Here is a 17,930-nt window from a genome sequence, read left to right on the forward strand (position 1 = left end):
GTTCCATAAATATAATCAGCTAGTTTCCCTGGCACCATCACCAATGATCCAGATACTTGACAACCCCGAGTTTCCTCCAGGTGTTCACTCAAGATCTTTTAGGAACTGGAGAGGTCTTCGACCCCTCCGCGCTCATAATCTGATAGAAAATAATAGGTGGTTAGACTTGCCTCTATCCAATCAAAACTGGGTCTCATCTCTTGACCCATGGGCCCTCCTCCAGTTCCATCACTTCTTATTAACCAAAGGTTCTAAAAATAACCTCTAGAGAGACACCACTTTCTTCAAAAAACTATGCAATGGTGAGGGCTACCTTACAAAAGGGTCTCTCTCAAATATATTCCCTCCTCATATCTGATCCGGACCTCTCCTCCTCCATGCGAACCAGACGGGAGACAGATCTGGGTAAGGCTTTTTCTAACAATCAATGGCAGAAGATCCTCCTATTTGTACAAAAATTCTCAACCTCGGCTCGCATACAGGAATCAGGTTATAAAATGTTAACCCAGTGGTACCTCACTCCGGTTAAGCTCCACAGGATATTCCCCAACTCTGGCCCTCTATGTTGGCGGTGTTCCCAACAGAGAGGAACTCTATTACATCTTCTGGAGCTGTCCGGATTTGGCCCCATTCTGGACTTCAGTTAAGTCAATAATAGCCCATGTTACGGGAGTAGACTCCTCGGATGACCCTGCATACTATCTTCTACACAACACACCTAGAAGCATAGGTAGATATAAGAAATCCCTATCAAAACATATGATCAATGCAGCAAGGATTATGATAGCTTGCCACTGCCTGGGGCAAGGTCAGGTTTTGGCGCCTAAAGGTCAGGTTTTGGCACCTAAACTGCCATTCCCCATCCAGTTTTGGCGCCTAAAGGTCAGGTTTTGGCGCCTAAACTGCCATTCCCCATCCAGTTTTGGCGCCTAAAGGTCAGGTTTTGGCGCCTAAACTGCCATTCCCCATCCAGTTTTGGCACTTAAAGATCAGGGTTTGGCGCCTAAACTGCCATTCCCCATTGAAATTTTGCCGCCTTTTTAAGAATTCAACAAACTACGCCTGGGGCAAGATACTGCCCCCCCCCCCCCCCTAGATACGTCCCTGTACAGACTATAGACCAAATGGAAAGCCTAACCTTACCCCTACACAACAGAAATGAACAATATAGCCGCACTTGGGTCCCGTGGTCTGAATACGAGGTATCTGATGCCTTCAAAAACCTGATGGGTTCATAAACGCTAATATGAAGGACTTTCCCCTCTGACGATGATCATCATCAGATGCCAAGGGACTGCCCCCTAGGGACCTTCCCATACTAGCCTGGATCCTGGCTCCCTGGGCACCACCGGTGAACCTTTTCTGTTTCCTTTATTCCATCTATCTCTCTTCCCTAGTTTACATTCTTCCTTACACTTTTCTCTCTTACTGTTTTCTTTTTCTAAATCTTTACTTTCTCCTCTTGTAATTTAAGAGCTTACCTGATATCACCTCTAATGCTACGTACACACATGCGAACAACGAACAAACTTTTAATTGACGAAATAACGACCTAAGTAAAGTTAGCTTTTAAAGGTGTGTAACGATCTGATCGTTAGAACGAAAGTTACATCACGTAAAGCAACTATTGCGCTTGCGCATAAAAATGAAAAGTTCCATGGAGAAATAGCGAAATGCGCATGTCAAGCCTAGTACGAACGACCGTTTACAACGATGTACTACTTTTGCAAACGATCGTCGGAAAAAATCCGCCAAGCTAGATCGCTCGTTTTTAACGATCTAGCTCGTCCGTCGTTAGACTTAATGGTCGTTGGTTGCTTTTTTTTTAAACGATCGTCGTTTGAAACAATCGGGTAACGATCGTTTCAAACGACTATAGTCGCACGTGTGTACGCACCTTAGGATTAAGATTTTCCACATGAGTGTTAACACTATCAATAGATCTCTGGTTCATTTTTTTCTAAAGGCCCATACACACGTTGGATTTCCGCGAACGACGGGTCGTTTGAACGTCCCGACGTTCGCCCGCTAAATCGGGCGTGTACACAGACTGTCGTTCGCTTGATAAGGGTGAGTTTGAGCGATCCGCCCGGCGGAAATCCGACGTGTGTATAGGCCTTAAGAGTGAGCTTTTGGGGGAGCCTCCAGGTGGATGATCGCTATGGGCCGTGGAGTTCCCCCCTTGGCTTAAACTACACCTTATTAATAGCTGATGAAATCTATAAACATTGCACATGGGGGCAGACGTGCATAGTCTTCACACCAGAATGTTTTATATATTGTTTCAATATGGTATGGGATGTCTCTCTCAAAGTCCCTCCTTATAATGTAGTTGATATCTATATATATATTCATACTGTGTCATTTGATCCAATAGGTTGACACTGTTAGTCAACCACTGCACAATATTCATAATATTAAGACATAGATTGATTTATATTGTATTACTTCCTACTTGTCTGTTTCTCCACTTTGTTGTACTTTGAAAAACCTTTTTAAAAATAAAGAATCTTAAAAAAAAAAAAAAAAAAAAAAAAGAAGAAAAGAAAAAAAGTGTTTGACAAGGTTTGGAGAGTTACCACTTGTTATAGCTGTGGGTAGGGTCTGGGAGCGCCCATGGGAAGTCTGTTTTGGGTCTCGTGAGGGCTGGTTGTTTGAGGTCAACCCACGACTCTATTCTTCTTGTACTATCTTGTAATTTTCTAACCTTTCCTTCTCTCTTTTTTTTCCTTTTCTTTTATTGTTGCAGCTGCAGTCTTCTAGATAGTCAGCCTACTACAGATGTATCAAAGAGAGCAAACAGCACATATGATGCATAAACTCCTTTATTCCTTCCCCAAGATTCCTGACAGAAAATTGCAAGGCCTAACAGCCGTTTCACAGATAAATCTGCTTCTTCAGAGGCCTCTGAAGAAGCAGATTTATCTGTGAAACGGCTGTTAGGCCTTGCAATTTTCTGTCAGGAATCTTGGGGAAGGAATAAAGGAGTTTATGCATCATATGTGCTGGCTGGTGCCCGGATCTCTGTTTGCTCTCTTTGCTACAATTGAACCTGGTTTGTTCCGGAGGCACGGCCTACGACCCCTGCTACCCCCTTGGGGCTGCCTTTCAGTGCATTTAGTGCCACCCTACGTGTTTGTTTCTTTTTTGCTGAGCTACTACAGATGTATGCAGTTTAAAATGGGCATGGCTGGAAGTCGATTGGGATGTCAGTAGGCTATAGAGCCCACACATAGTCTTAATCGATAGTGATTGGATTTCAGTTTTGTGGGGGTGGGGTGGGTGTTGTGAATCTACAGCTAATGTCGATTTATGGTCGTGCATTGTAAAAATAGTTATATGAATTTATGATCATTTATATGTACACCAGGAGTCTGTCCATCATTCTGTACAGTATAAGTTTTCAATAAAGTCTTAATACAAAAAAATAAATAAAATGCAAATGTAGCATTTTTGGGAGTGGTTCAGCTTGAATGAATTGCAAAAATGCACATTCATAAAAAAAAAAAAAAAAAAAAAAAATAAACTCCAAAAACCACTAACAATTTTCTGTGTGAACTAACCTTGGGCCTAGTTGACACTAAGGGTGCCCATACATGGTACAACTTTTTTTTTCTCGATTAAATAATTTAGTTTGATTATTCCGTTAGATCGAATATAAAGATTTTTCCAGCATGTCCGATCTGATTTTTTTTCGAAAAAACAGGATAATTGTTTGAATTTCTTGATCGAAAAAAATATTTTCAACTTTCATTCGATCATTTAGATCGAATAAACGGGATAATCGAACGTTTTTATTGTACCATGTATGGCCACCATTAGAGTGCTTTTCTAAGTTCCAGTGATTTGAAATGCACCTAATGTAAGAGATTTAAAAAGAATAATAATAATACCACCAGACAATTTCATCATATCAACCTACCCTCAATATCAAAACAAGGTTAAAATAAAGTTATCATTATTTGCTTTAAAACTAATTATTCCTAATCTAAAAGAATAATAACTGTATTAAGTGCGGAATTTCACACCTAGAGGACAATGATTAATAGTCCCCTTCAACTTCTTAAAATGGAAATACAAACTAACCAATAAAGACCTCTTCTCCTACCTACAAATTTAACACTTCTTCACCTCCTATTCCCTATCCTCAATGGTCATACCTAAATTCGCACAGGATTTCCTATCGATACCTAAAACCATCTACAAAGTGGGCATATCCCTATGGTATGGACAATTTAATAATGCTCTTCCCTCTCCAATACTCAAATTCATCAAAAACTGGGAATATGACCTTCAATTACCACTCCCCTCATCAGAGGTGGAAAGAGCATTGTTCAACATATCAAAATACTCCAAGTGTGCCTCATGTTTGAACTACCAAAAAAATTCAATATAAATGGTATCTCACTCCCCAAATCCCAGCTAAAATGTCAAATCATCATTCTCAAAACTACTGGAGAAACTGCCTAACTACAGGCACACTTCTACACATTCTCTGGGAATGTACAAATATCAAAACCCTTTGGTCCCAGACCTTTTAACTAGTATCAGCAATAATAAAAAAGCAAATTCTTCCATCGCCCCTCTTAGCACTATTTCTAATAGGCTTAGATCAGTACCCTTAACAAAAACTAGTAATAACCCATTTGATATGCGCCTCTAAACACCTACTCTTATCAAACTGGAATTCTCCCGAGATTCCCTCTATCCTCCAACTAACCTATCTGGTAGACTACAACCTCAAAATGGAATATTTGATCAGGTCTAGGAACAACCAAAACCTCTGGGAAGATCAATGGTCTTTTGACTGGGACAAACTAATCTCTGGAGATTAAAGTAACAAAATTCCTTATATTCCCATTATAACTCAATGAGCCCCTAAACAAATAAAAGTAGAGATTTTATCCCTCCCATCCCCTCTTCTTCCCCCCAGTACTTTCCCCCTGGATATAGCATATCCCCTCATTAGCACACCCTTGATAATCTTCAAGCTTGAGACCTCTTTCCCTGCTATGGAACAATTTAATATCAAACCATGATACAGAAGTATTTCTTAGGCCATGCCAAACTCCATGACTACTCCATGTTCAAGTTAGTTTTACCCAACACGTTTGTACTAGAGGACATTGTTTGTCCTAGTTTCTACTAGGTTTCTTTCTCTTTATCCTTTGACAATTATAATATCTACTTATTATAGTGTTTCTTATAACCATGTTGCAGCAATAAGTATCTCCTGATCATTCTACTTCCATGACTTGTTTCTTTGCAACCTATTGGAAATACTTGCTGATTGTTATTCCCATTGTTCATTGGCCAATAAAAATTGACAAAGAAAGTATTATATATATATATATATATCGTTCGGGACATAGTTTCGTAGTGACCACTTTAGAATCTTGAACCTGCATGGTAAGGAGCACAGCTGCATGAGCAACTTTCACCTTTAAAAGTTACCATGTATACTAATAGTCATAATGGATCTCAGAATGTGCATAGTTCAGTTCTGGGTGTAGTTGTACCAGCACAACAAGCAGCAACTTGGGAGAAGATAGGCAATGGCAACCTCCACCATAGGTCAATAGTAAAGTAGTGGGTGGTACTCACGCTGCTTGGGACATGAAGTCGTCGTACAGAAAGCGCTGACGTTTGGATAGCCTGCAATAGATGACGTGTTCATACTTCTTGGGCATCTGTTTCTCAACATCCAGTTTTATTCTGCGCAGTAAGAATGGGCGCAACACCTGCATGATGGGAAGGTTATGGGAGTGAGTGTTCCCCTGCTACATGTGAGCTGTGCTGCCTGTCCCCCCAATGAGTGTTTCTGAGCCCTCACCTTGTGCAGCCTGCGTATGAGGCCCTCGTTGTATTCCTGGCTCCCCTCTATCATGCCGGTCAAGGGGTTAGAGAACCATTCTTTGAACTCTCTGTGAGACTGGAACACGTGGGGCATCAGGAAATGCATGAGAGACCACAGCTCCATCAGGGAGTTCTGTAGGGGCGTCCCGGTGAGCAGCAGTCGCCTCTGACTGGGGAGAATGGAAGTCTTAGCAAGCTGGTTGCTATGGAGACAACACTCCTATTTACAGCTCATCACTCACCTGTTAAAATTCAGCAAACTCTGCCAACGCTGAGACTTGAAATTTTTGATGTTCTGGGCCTCATCCAGGATGAGGTACCGCCAGTTCTTCCTGCGAAATGCCTGGTGGTCTTGCAGCACTAGCTTGTAGGAAGTGATGCACACATGGAAAGCGTTGGCTTTGGTCCAGCCCTGCAGGAGAGGCGGGTGGAAACCAGATGAGGAAAGGGGATAGTGTTCACCATCGCAAACAATTCAGCTGACAGGATTGTGCTGAGATAATATGCAGAAATAAAAGGGCAAGAGGTCTCAAGAGATACTAGTCTAAAATCAGCTGTTCTGTGTGCATTGCATGGCATGCTGGCTACCACAGAAGTCTAAGCATACTAACCCCTCCTGAAACATAATTCTCAAAAGTGAATTCATGAATACCGGGGGTAAAGGCCTTCAAATAGAGTCAGAGACACAAGTACCACCCTCACAGGGCCACAGGGAGAGGCCTGTGCTAGGGGCATATTCCCATGGAAAAGGAGCCTGGAGAAGGGACATAGGACCACAGGTAGAAGCCTAAGGCCCGGGACATAGGACCACAGCTAGTAGCCTAAAACTGGGACATATGACCACAGGGAGGAGCCTAAAAACCGGGACATATGACCACAGGGAAAAGCCCAAGTCAGGGACAGATGACCTCAGGGAGGAGCCTAAGGCAGGGACATATGACCACATGGAAAAAGCATAGGGCATGGACATATGACAACAGGGAGAAGCCTAGGGCAGGGACATATGACCACAAGGAGGAGCCTAAGCCAGGGACAGATGACTACAGGGAAAAGCCTAAGGTAGGGACAGATGACCTCAGACAGACAGCCATATCTGGATACGGGAAGTGATCTGAGTGCCTATGTATGCTCGAAACAGAAGTTCAGCAGTTGTGACAGATGCCAGAGGTCAGACATAATGGTCACAGCTACATTTGCACTAAAACTAGTCTGCAGATCCAGTAAACTCACTGCCAGCATACTTGCTCCATTTGTGATTCAGACACTGCTAACGCCAAGAAATTGGTACTAAAAACATATTATGACAACCCCTGAATTTCTTGCTTCAAGTTTCTTTTAAATGCATCTATTGCCCAAAATCAAAACATACTGAAAGGAGAAAAACCTAAGTCCCTTTCGCACAACAGCATCAATTGAATTTTCAGCAAGTGTCCAAAACTGCTGAAGGCAGTGTGACCCCATTACACAGTATGTAAAGGGGTACCTTCCCATAGTGCCTATCACTTGAAGGGGGTGGAACACAGTATCATCCATCTTAGCAGTTGTACTGCTGCAGTGAGAGACGTAGGAAAAGCATATTTTAAGAGCCCTACATGTTTCAGATAAACATTAAAGGGCACCATGTCCTCACCTGCCTCTTCAGCTTGCGTTCTTTTTGAGAGCCATAGTAGGTAAGAATCTTAAAGCTTGGACACCAGCGCTTCAACTCCATCTCCCAATTTAAAATGACACTTGTTGGGACGATGATTAAGTGAGGACCCCAGTTTCCTGGAAGCAGAAAATGGGACAGTTTAAAAAAATGTTGCACTGACATAAAGCAAGCAATCACGAGCATCGAGCCCTTCTGAGGGAGCCTTTTCTGAAAGTGGTTGCATGTGATTGGATGCTGGAAAACCCCAAATCGTTCATATTACAGTATGGGAGTCCATTCTATGCCCATACCTCTCTCACAGGCCAAGTGCGCCAACAGCGAAATAGTCTGGATGGTTTTTCCTAAACCCATTTCATCAGCCAGAATACCATTCAGCTTCTTCTCATACATGGTCACCAACCACTCCAAGCCGATGTGCTGGTATTCTCGAAGGTCTCCTCGCAGCAAGAAAGGAACAGCTGTCTTCACCTGGTGTATAAAATACAGATCAGAAACGCAGTCATGAGTAAGGCAAACAGGAGTAAACAATACTGTATAAGAGGTGGAAAAGGGGTGACAAGGCTGGTCACCTGGAAGAGAAGACTGGAAACACTTCTTAAAAGGACTAGAACTGCAGGAGGAGTGACAGACTGGTCACAGGGAGGAGATGACGGGGACCACACCACTTCCTGCTGGACTAGAGCTGGAGGGAGGAGTGACAAGCTGGTCACATGGAGGGGGAGATGGGAGACACCACTTCTGGATGGACTGGCATTAAAGTGTACCAGAGCTGGATTAAATTAAAAGTTTTATACATACCTTGGGCTCCCTCCAGCCTTATGTGCACGGATCGCTCCCACGCCACAGTCCTCAGTCTTCTCCCTCTTCGGTACTGGATCCCGTAACCTCAGCCAGTCGCTGCCAGTCTGATGTAAGAGAAGTACGTTCTTTGCATATCTCTCCAGCTGCCGCCGGACATATACGTAGAGGGTGCACTTCTATTGCGCAGACTGGCAGCGACTGTCTGAAGTTATGGGATCTAGTACCAAAGAGGGAGAAGACAGAGGACTGTGGCGTGGGCGCGATCCGTGCACATGGGGCTGAAGGAAGCCCAAGGTATGTATAAAACTTTTTAATTTAATCCAGCTCTGGTTTCCTTTAACCTCCCTGGCGGTATGATAAGTGCGGCTGCGCGGCCGGCCGCGGGAGTTTTTTTCACTTTTTTTTTTATCATGTAGCTAGCCTAGCGCTAGCTACATGCTTCCCCCCTCCCTGCGGCGTCCCCTCGTACTAACCGATCGCCGCCGGCCCATAAGAAATTCCCATTCTGAACGGGATTTCCTTGAGGGCTCCCCCTGTCGACATGGCGACGAACGGAGGGACGTCATCGACGTTGTGACGTCACAGGGAATCCCGATCCACCCCATAGCGCAGCCTGGCGGCGATTGGCCAGGCTGCGCAAGGGGTATGCGGGCGGGGGGGGTTTGGCCCTGTATCGCGGTGGGTAGCAGCGCATCGGCGATCGCAACAAACACGCAGCTAGCAAAGTGCTAGCTGCGTATTTGAAAATTATGCAAATCGGCCCAGCAGGGCCTGAGGAATCCTCCGCTGCGGCTTACCCCGTGTCCAGCACGAGGTTACTGCTAAGGAGGTTAAAGCGGATCCGAGATGAAACACTAACTATAACAAGTAACTTGTCTATATATCTTATCTAAAGTTTAGATAGTTTACACAGCAAATATAGCTGCAAAAGTTTAAAAAGTGTATGATTATTTATTCCTGTGATACAATGGGGGCAGCCATGTTCTTTTTGTCATATTGTCACAGGCTAAGAGCTGGAGATGGTATCAGATTTCTTGTGTGTAAATTCAGTCCCCTCTCCTCCTCCCTCTTCCCCTCTGCCTTTGAAATCAATGGCTAGTAACACCTCCCCCTCCTCCTGCCTAAACTGAACTCCTGTAAGCCCTTGCTATTGTCTGAAAGTGCCTTGGCACTCTTAGGGCATGGCTTTTTTAGTTTATAGGGAATTAAACTATTAAAACAAAAACAAAAAAGTATTTGGCTTGAGGAATGCCCTATAAACTATAGGAAAGGGACACAATTATGCAATGAGTAAAAGTTCATCTCGGATCCACTTTAAAGTGGTATTATCACCATAAAAATCTAATTTCAACAGCAACTGGTCTGAGTGTATTAAGTGATAAAGATGCTAATCCTGCATTCAAAACTTGAAAAACTTTTTCTGCTGTTATGGTTTGTAGTTATCACATACTTCAGGAGCACTGGCCCTAGTGCCAAACAGTGCCAAAGAGTTGAATGCTGGGAGTTCTTTTTATCTATAATATATTCCTCCTCTTCCATTTCCCTGCCTAGCTCCTTATCAGAAACAGCCTCTGATTACTTGTGTTTATAAGCAAGGATAAAGTGACTCAGTGCAGTTGTTAGTATACGCCTCAGTGGGAGTGTCTGAAGACTCTGGGAGGAGGGCAGCTAATGAATACACAATGAGCAAGAGAAGGGAGGGGGGAAAACAAGAGTCAGGGAGGATATGATGTCAGCATTAGCTTGGCAAGATGGCCACTGCCTAGAATAGGATTTTCTGCTTTTCCTTTATAAAATTCACAGGAACCATTACGTGGATAGCAAAATACATGTTATGTAAGTAGAAGTAGTATTTATCTACTTATATATGTGTTTTATTTCAAGGTTAGCATGGGTGTTCTTTAAAGAGGAGCTGTTAGGTATAAGGTCTTAGAGAAAAAAAACACATATCAGTAGCTTAAGATTGGCTGTACTTACATTACATATGCATTTCACAGTCCACGTTTGGATTTCAAAGAATTTTTATATAGTATTTGCAGAGAATGATGCTCCTGACAGCTCATGGCAGGTTCCATGTTTGTCTGTCTCATATGAAGCCAAATGTGTCGTCATGTCCTCCCTGCTTCCTGATGATTCGACTCAGAAAAAAGACAACACTATTGTGCAGTGAATATTAATTAGCCATGTGGCTAGGAACAATAGCGGACTCATGCAGTATACTCTGCCTGGAGATTTTTCAGTGCTGTGAGCTGGACTGCGTTACACGCTGTTGTAACATGAGCCTGTAACTTCTCACCAGCAACAGAGGAGAGGACCCAAGGTGGGAAGTAGCAGCCCCAGAATGCTTTGCATTATGGTATGCGGCCTCTTGGCCTCTTAAGATCTTGGGTCTAATAGCCTTGCTGTTCAGCACACATCGAAATTTTTAACTTCAGTATTGCCTTTTTGGCTTCCTTCTAAACTGTTTAACACAGGAGAATAGAGGTTTAAATTAGCTTTTGCAGCCTGACAGTTACTCTTTAAGGAAGAGTAATAGGCTAGGCTACACACAAGATTAAAAGGGCATGTTACAACGGCAAATAGGGGAGGAATAAATCACAGGAATGTACCTGTGTCGTGGCCAATGTGTAGCCTTTTGGTTGCAGCGATTCTGCTGTGGCTGCAATGTCAGTAATTTCCTTTTTGGGTTCTGGATGCTCTGGTGGTAAAATGATAGGTCCAGGTTCTTCTTCCTCCTGCTTGACCAGAAACTCCACTCCATCAGACTCACAGTCAGAGGAGTCGCACTCTGAGGTTTCTGTGCGGAGAGATTAGGTTATAAATACAGCTGCTCCAGATCCATACTGGTGGCAAACATTTTTTATTCCACCTCAACACTCACTCTACCCTGGATCACACTACCATCCTCTCACAGTTCAGATTGCAAACCCATTACCCTGATCAAATGACCATCATTACCAGTTAAAATCTCAGATTAATAACACATTCCACTGATCACATGGTTAAAAACCATCAAGTAGGTTAAATGAATCCTATACCTTTCCATGAATGCCACCATCTCACTGTTCCACACTGATAACATAACAACTAAACACCATCTCACTGCTTAGAAATCACCCAATCTATTTTTACAATATAACCACCATCTCACCATACAATCACACTACTGTTAACTGGCAAGCACCTTTAGTATCTCAATACTCAAACTTGATCACAACACCATTTTCCAACTCAGACTCCAAAGACACTACCCTGATCACGTGATTGCCAGCAGCTCATCAGACTCACAGGACACCGATCACATGACCATCAACATGTCAGAAGTAGATACACATGTACACCAGTTTGATCACGTAACCATCAACATCAACCAAAGGCTCAGACTACAAAACATTACCCTCATCATATGATTACCAACACAATTTCAGCTCTACCGACGGTTGCTGATCACATGACCATATAGATTTACTCTCACGACACTTCCCTAATCACATATACACCCCCATAACACTGATCAGAAAAGACCCACACTACCATTTTCAAATAACCCCCTACCATATCTCACCACTCACATTACACTCACCCAGTTTTGGTCATAGGCCAACTCCCCATTTAGATTCCATCAATTCTACCCTGATCACATACTAACCACGAACTCTCTTACTGCTAAAGCCCCATCTACACAATACGATTGTTTGTGCGATTCGATTACGATTCTATTTATGATCTGATTAAATCCGACATGCCCGATCAGGATTAGATTCAATTAGATTTGCCATTGTTTTGCAATGGCGAATTGAATCGTATCCTGATCGGACATGTCGGATTTAATCAGATCGTAATTAGAATCGTATCATGTAGAATGGGCTTTAGACTTCTATCCACGCTGCAGTAATTACATGACCATCATCATGTCACTGCTTACACTTCATCCACAAAGCGGTCATCAAAAAACCACCAAAAAAAGAACGTCACATGGAAACAACATTCATACCTACATCTATGAAATTATAATTTAGATATACCTTAATATACACAAGACAAAGGACAGAACATTTATATTGCTCTTTTCTACTGGCTGCAGCCACTAGGACTCGGACTAGGCTACCTAAATAGACTTCCTGGAATCTGTGTACTGTAAATCAGCCAAGTCCTCCCTGAACCTGGACACTGAATGATCCATTGAGACTGGAGAAATAGCGATAACCATAGAAAAATCCCACTGCGGCTGGGCAAAACTGTTGCATCTGCTTGTTATCTAGCTGAGTTATCACCAAATTGCTCACACCTGGGGAAATGGCCACAGTGTCTGACATCTAATGCTGGGTAAACATGATGCAATTTCCCACCTGAATAAAAGGAAATCTGATTGGAAGTTTTGTCATGTGCACATGTCCAAACTACTCCCGATCGATAATGGGATAAATGTTTTTATCATTACGTCACAAAATCGAGTTATCGATCGGGAGCAGATCGGAAATCTCTTCCATCCTGTCGATCAGACAGGAAGTTGTATCATGTGTACCCAGCATAAAGACATAGCTAATATCTGGCTACCAAGGAGGAGGTCTCACCTCATGATAGATTGGGACTGTTTTTTATTTGGGGGGGGGGGGGGGGGAGATTAACAGAAGGACAGAGCATGTGGTTATCTTACTAATATTATAAATATGAAAGTTTGGAAGTTTGTTACTCAATCACGTAACAACGGCTGAACGGATTTAAATGAAATTTGGCACACACATAGTACATTACCTGGAACAACATATAGGATACTTTTCATCCCCATAACCAAAAAGTGGGTGGAGACAAATACAAATGTCACTGGGAAAATGTAAACTGCAACTATTCTTACAGGGTTAATGCCAGGGTTCTAAAGCTGTGCACAATTGATCCCTGGGTGACTGAGATTAATATTCAGAAAAGTGGGTGGAGCCTACAAAAGCCAAATCAAAATTCGCCTATTGCTTTTCAAGGGGGATTTTTAATTGCTGCCATTCTTGCACGGTTAATGGCACAGGCCTTAAACCTGGCACAGTTGGTCATTGGGTGACTGGGGTTCAAATTCAGAAAACGGGGAGGAGCCACAAACAGCCAATCAGATTTTTTTTCATTTCAGTGCAAATTATTAATACCAAAGATCGCAAAGCTCACAAACTTGGTCATTGAGTAATTGTGCGTTAGGGATAGAAAAAGTGGGCGGAGCCAACCCCAGCCAAATACATACATTATAATGAATACATTTTCTTTTTTCTTTTTTTAACAATACAGGTAGCCCCCGACTTACGAACGACCCGCCGATACGAACAGCATGGATTCTCAGTTTCCATAGGAACAAGTCAAAAAACTTTTTTCAAATTGGACTTGTAGTTTTTGAGAAAATCAAAAATCAAAGAAAAAATGGCTTTTAAACGTGTATAAACAGGTACAAAGGGCCGAGGTGACATAGAGGGGGACACTGGAGGCACAGAGGAGGTACAGGAGACAGAGATGGCACAACGTTCCGACTTAAAAAAAGATTCAGGTTAAGAACGAACCTATAGTCCCTATCTCGTTCGTTAACCGGGAAATACCTGTACTTATATTATTCAGCTAGTGTTTACCCATTGTAAAAGGGTTCATTATCTCGATTTACATTTTTAGTCATGTCAGATGATCTCTGCGGAAAGTTCATTTACTGAAAGATCCAAAGCCCAGTACAAGCAATACCTGGTCTCCCAGAATGCTCTGGGGAAGAGAATTTTACATAGCTAATCAGCCTAGGCTGACCATCACTGGGAGGGCAGAACTACATTCAATATCCAATAATATAGATACCCTGCAGTCTACACAGAATTTAAAGGTTGTTCTTGGGAGCACAATTGCAGTATAGTCGCCCACCCCTGTACAATCCAGCAAAGACAACAAAACATTTGTAGAGCACTTTTATCCCGATATGTACAGGTGAGACACTGCTTAGACTTCACACACACCAATGTAACCCAACAACATCTGACAACATAGGAGACCACATGACCACCAATTCCATCACAAAATACAGTAAGCCATGTGCACATAATTGTCTACAACCACCAATTCTCTATCATCAGTCAGTACTCCACAACACCACTACTTAGGTCACCAGGGATTAGGATCTGGTGGTACTAAACATACTATGGTGGAAAAGAACAGGAATTACTCACCAGATGTCTCCAGCTCAGATACGCGGCTTCTCTCCTCTTCTGCTGCTTCCTCGTGATCCATTCTCACCAGTGAGTATTTCTTCAACAGATCCTCTATGGACAATTCCCCTAGAGACAGAAATGTATCCAGAAATAGTACATACAAGCCTACAGAGTGATGGGAGGGTCTAAAGAACACTGCTGATGCTACATGAGTACTTTCTTCCATTACTGCTGATAATCTATTAGCGGGAGGCCTCAGTGTTGAGTGACCTGTTCCTTCCTCAAAGAGGAGGCCAATCAGAGGAGCCATTGCACACTCGCCAGAAGATGACCAATCATAACAACCATACTTACACCAAGAAAACACGTGATAACACAGCCTGAGAAACTGTTCTTTTGATAGAGGACAGATTTCAGCATTTTAGGGGGACCAACTGGGATGTGGGAGCGCAGGACAGAAATCAATTTTATTTTTATTCCTCTCCTGGTTGGACTTGATGAATGGAGGTCTTTTTCTTCAGCCAAACTAACTATGTAACTATCTACTGGCTCATACAATCAATGTGACGAAAGAACCGTTATCTTTACTGCTACCAATAAGTCAATGAGAAGCAAACAATTCATTGATGCAGGATTATGAAAATGGACCAATCGAATTCCATCTTGGCAGAATTAAATTGGTCCATTTTGTAAAGGAAATGTCAGGCAAAAAAAACCCTCCCTCCCCGGTCTACTTACCTGGGCCTTACTACAGCTCCTTGCAGCCGACATGCCCCTTGCCGCAGCTCTGCTCTCAGCCGCTGGCCTGGGTCCCCACCGGTGCAGAGGTCGTCCTCTATTGCACCTGCGCCGCTGTCAATCAAGTCCACTTTGTATAGAGTGCACTGTAGGAGTGTACAGTGCACTGTAGTCATACAACGCCTGCGCAGTACATCCCTGGGGAGGGTTTATCGCCTGACATTTCCTTTAAAACTTGTTAAATTTGCATAACCCTGGATAAACCATCTCATTGCCCATCCCTAGCTATACAGACATCTGCTCACCTTCCTGAGCCAATTCACAGAGCTCTGCAGAGTGGTCCTGCTGGTTATCCAGAGCCTCTTCCGCTTCTATAGTTTCCTCTTCATCTTCCGCTACAACACAAAAACACAAGTGTAAGACTTGCAATCCTGAGTACATTTCTCTTGAAACACGACACTGCCGCACCTGCCACTTCCTGTTAGATTGCCACCAATGTCATTCCCCTGCTATCCTCTAGTGATTGGACATTACAAAGCGCATCATAGTACTGTCTACATTAAAGACCTACACATACACCAACACCAACCTTCCGCCTCATTGGCAGTGAACTCATCATCTTCTGCTACCTCTTCCCCAGAGGAGGACTCATCTTCATCATCATCGTCTTGGTCCTCAGAAGTGGGATCCTTTATTGAAAAAAAAAAAAAAAAAAAAAAGTATTTAAAAGTATTTAGAGCAGCACGATGGCGTAGTGATTAGCGCTCTTGCTTTGCAGTGTTGGGTCCCCAGTTTGAATCCCAGCAAGGTCAATATCTGCAAGGAGTTTGTATGTTCTTCCCGTATCTGCTTGGGTTTCCTCAGGCACTCCGGTTTCCTCCCACATCCCAAAACATACAGATAAGTTAATTGGCTTCCCCCTAAAGTGGCCCTAGACTACGATACACAACACAATACATACATAGACATATGACTATGGTAGGGACTAGATTGTGAGCCCCTTTGAGGGACAGTTAAGTGACAGACAATACACTCAGTACAGCGCTGCGGAATATTTCAGAGCTATATAAATAAATAATAATAATTTCAGAGTGTGCTTAGTATGGTGCAGTCACCATACTAAGATCTCTCAACGCACTAGTCACCTTTTTACCTCTAGAGAAAAGCCATGTCTGCACCCAATCTGCACCTTCTCATCACACTTCAGCCACATTAACCTAACCTCCAGAGATTAACCACCTGTGGGTCCCCCATGTCACAAAGCCAATATACTGTGGCCTGAGATTACCCCAACCTCCAGAGAGGAGCTAAGTCCATACCCTCATGTCACTAGGGACACATTGTCACCATACTGTGACTACATTAGTGCCCCAGCCTCCAGAGAGGGGTCACATGTACCTCCATATCAGCCTCATCTAGCAGAATTTCGGGAGGCAAGCTCTGGATTAGCTCATCAAGGGGAACTTCACTCTCTCTTCTCAGGAGCTCCAGTTCCAATCTATGCGATTCAGCATCATTCCCGTCCTGGCGTTCCTCAATCTCTATAGTCTCCTCATCGTCTTCCTCCTCAGCCTCATCCTCTTGAGGGAGAAACTCTCCATCTGCAGAGCAATCACAGCTTCAGACATACAGAGGGGGCAGAGAAACCATACAGAAGTGCCGTACAATAACTAGCCAGTCAGAGAAGTCAGTGCGCAACGGCCAGTCACAGGAGAGTCAGGGTGCATCAGCCACCTAGTAACAGAAGAGTCAGGGTACACTGGTCAGTCCCAGGAGGATTGAAGTGCCCTGGTCAGCCAGTCCCAGGAGAGTCAGGGTGCACCAGTCAGTCACAGGAGAGCAATCACGGGGTGTTCTTCTCTGCTTAGCACAATGTCTCACAATTCAACACTTCTCTTAGCAGACAAGACATTCTATAGCACCAGCTACCAAATCCAAGCCTACATATTCAGGCAGGGACCTGTTTTAAAGTGCAATTCTGCTACAGGCGCAAGCATCATGCACCATCGAAATTGTTCCAGTCTCACCTTTCTGACACAAAGAGGGGGCTGGACTGGTCCTTAACGACCCTCCTTGCGAAGAGCCAACGCAGGACGAGCCGGTCTTGTTTACAGGAATGGTCTCGTTTAGACTCTGGCTAAGGAGGTCCGAATACTTTTCAGTTTGGCCAACTATAAAGTCCAACTGCAGGTCCAGTGCCTTCTTCCTCTTCGCCTCCAGACGGGACTGCTGCTTAAATTGGACTACCTGTAAAGCAGACAGACGCTAAGACCAGAACCAAAAAATACACAACTCTACAGAAAATGCCTACTTAGTACCCCAAGACAGATACTATAGTGAAACTGCAGGATATGCAGTGGATGTAGAAAGTGTTAATGTCCCTGTTAAAAACGCCAGGTTTTTGTGATATAAAAAAACAAGACCTTAAAGAAAACCTGTACTGAAAAAAAGTTCCCCTGGGGGGGGGTTCCTCACCTCAGTAGGGGGAAGCCTCTGGACCCTATCGAGGCTTCCCCTGTCCTCCTGTGTCCCACGGCGGTCTCGCTGCAGCACCAGGAACGCACAGGCAGCAAATCCGACAGCCTGTTCAATATTTACCTTTCCAGGCACCAGCGGGGGCGCTGTTGTGGCTCTTCTGACGGAGATAGGCGAAAATAGCCGCTCTCCGTCGGGTCCGCTCTACTGTGCAGGCGACTTGCGCCTGCGCAGTAGAGCGGCCC

The 17,930-nt window shown here is 43.6% G+C and overlaps 1 protein-coding gene across 3 annotated transcripts in view; it reads right to left on the reverse strand.

The window, feature by feature from the left end:
- SRCAP (Snf2 related CREBBP activator protein) overlaps positions 1 to 17,930 on the reverse strand; it is a 114,150-nt gene that overhangs the window by 49,135 nt on the left and 47,085 nt on the right. For all 3 annotated transcript variants that reach the window (XM_068244127.1, XM_068244126.1, XM_068244125.1), the window contains exons 6-16: positions 17,238 to 17,457; positions 16,609 to 16,811; positions 15,800 to 15,899; positions 15,516 to 15,605; positions 14,491 to 14,598; positions 10,918 to 11,105; positions 7,798 to 7,975; positions 7,487 to 7,623; positions 6,099 to 6,268; positions 5,834 to 6,026; positions 5,605 to 5,741 (exon numbers count right to left, since the gene is read on the reverse strand). In XM_068244127.1, coding sequence (XP_068100228.1) covers positions 5,605 to 5,741; positions 5,834 to 6,026; positions 6,099 to 6,268; positions 7,487 to 7,623; positions 7,798 to 7,975; positions 10,918 to 11,105; positions 14,491 to 14,598; positions 15,516 to 15,605; positions 15,800 to 15,899; positions 16,609 to 16,811; positions 17,238 to 17,457 — 1,724 coding nt within the window. The remainder of the gene's footprint in view (positions 1 to 5,604; positions 5,742 to 5,833; positions 6,027 to 6,098; positions 6,269 to 7,486; positions 7,624 to 7,797; positions 7,976 to 10,917; positions 11,106 to 14,490; positions 14,599 to 15,515; positions 15,606 to 15,799; positions 15,900 to 16,608; positions 16,812 to 17,237; positions 17,458 to 17,930) is intronic.

This window comes from Hyperolius riggenbachi, chromosome 7 (assembly GCF_040937935.1).
Source record: "Hyperolius riggenbachi isolate aHypRig1 chromosome 7, aHypRig1.pri, whole genome shotgun sequence".
Lineage (NCBI taxonomy): Eukaryota > Metazoa > Chordata > Amphibia > Anura > Hyperoliidae > Hyperolius > Hyperolius riggenbachi.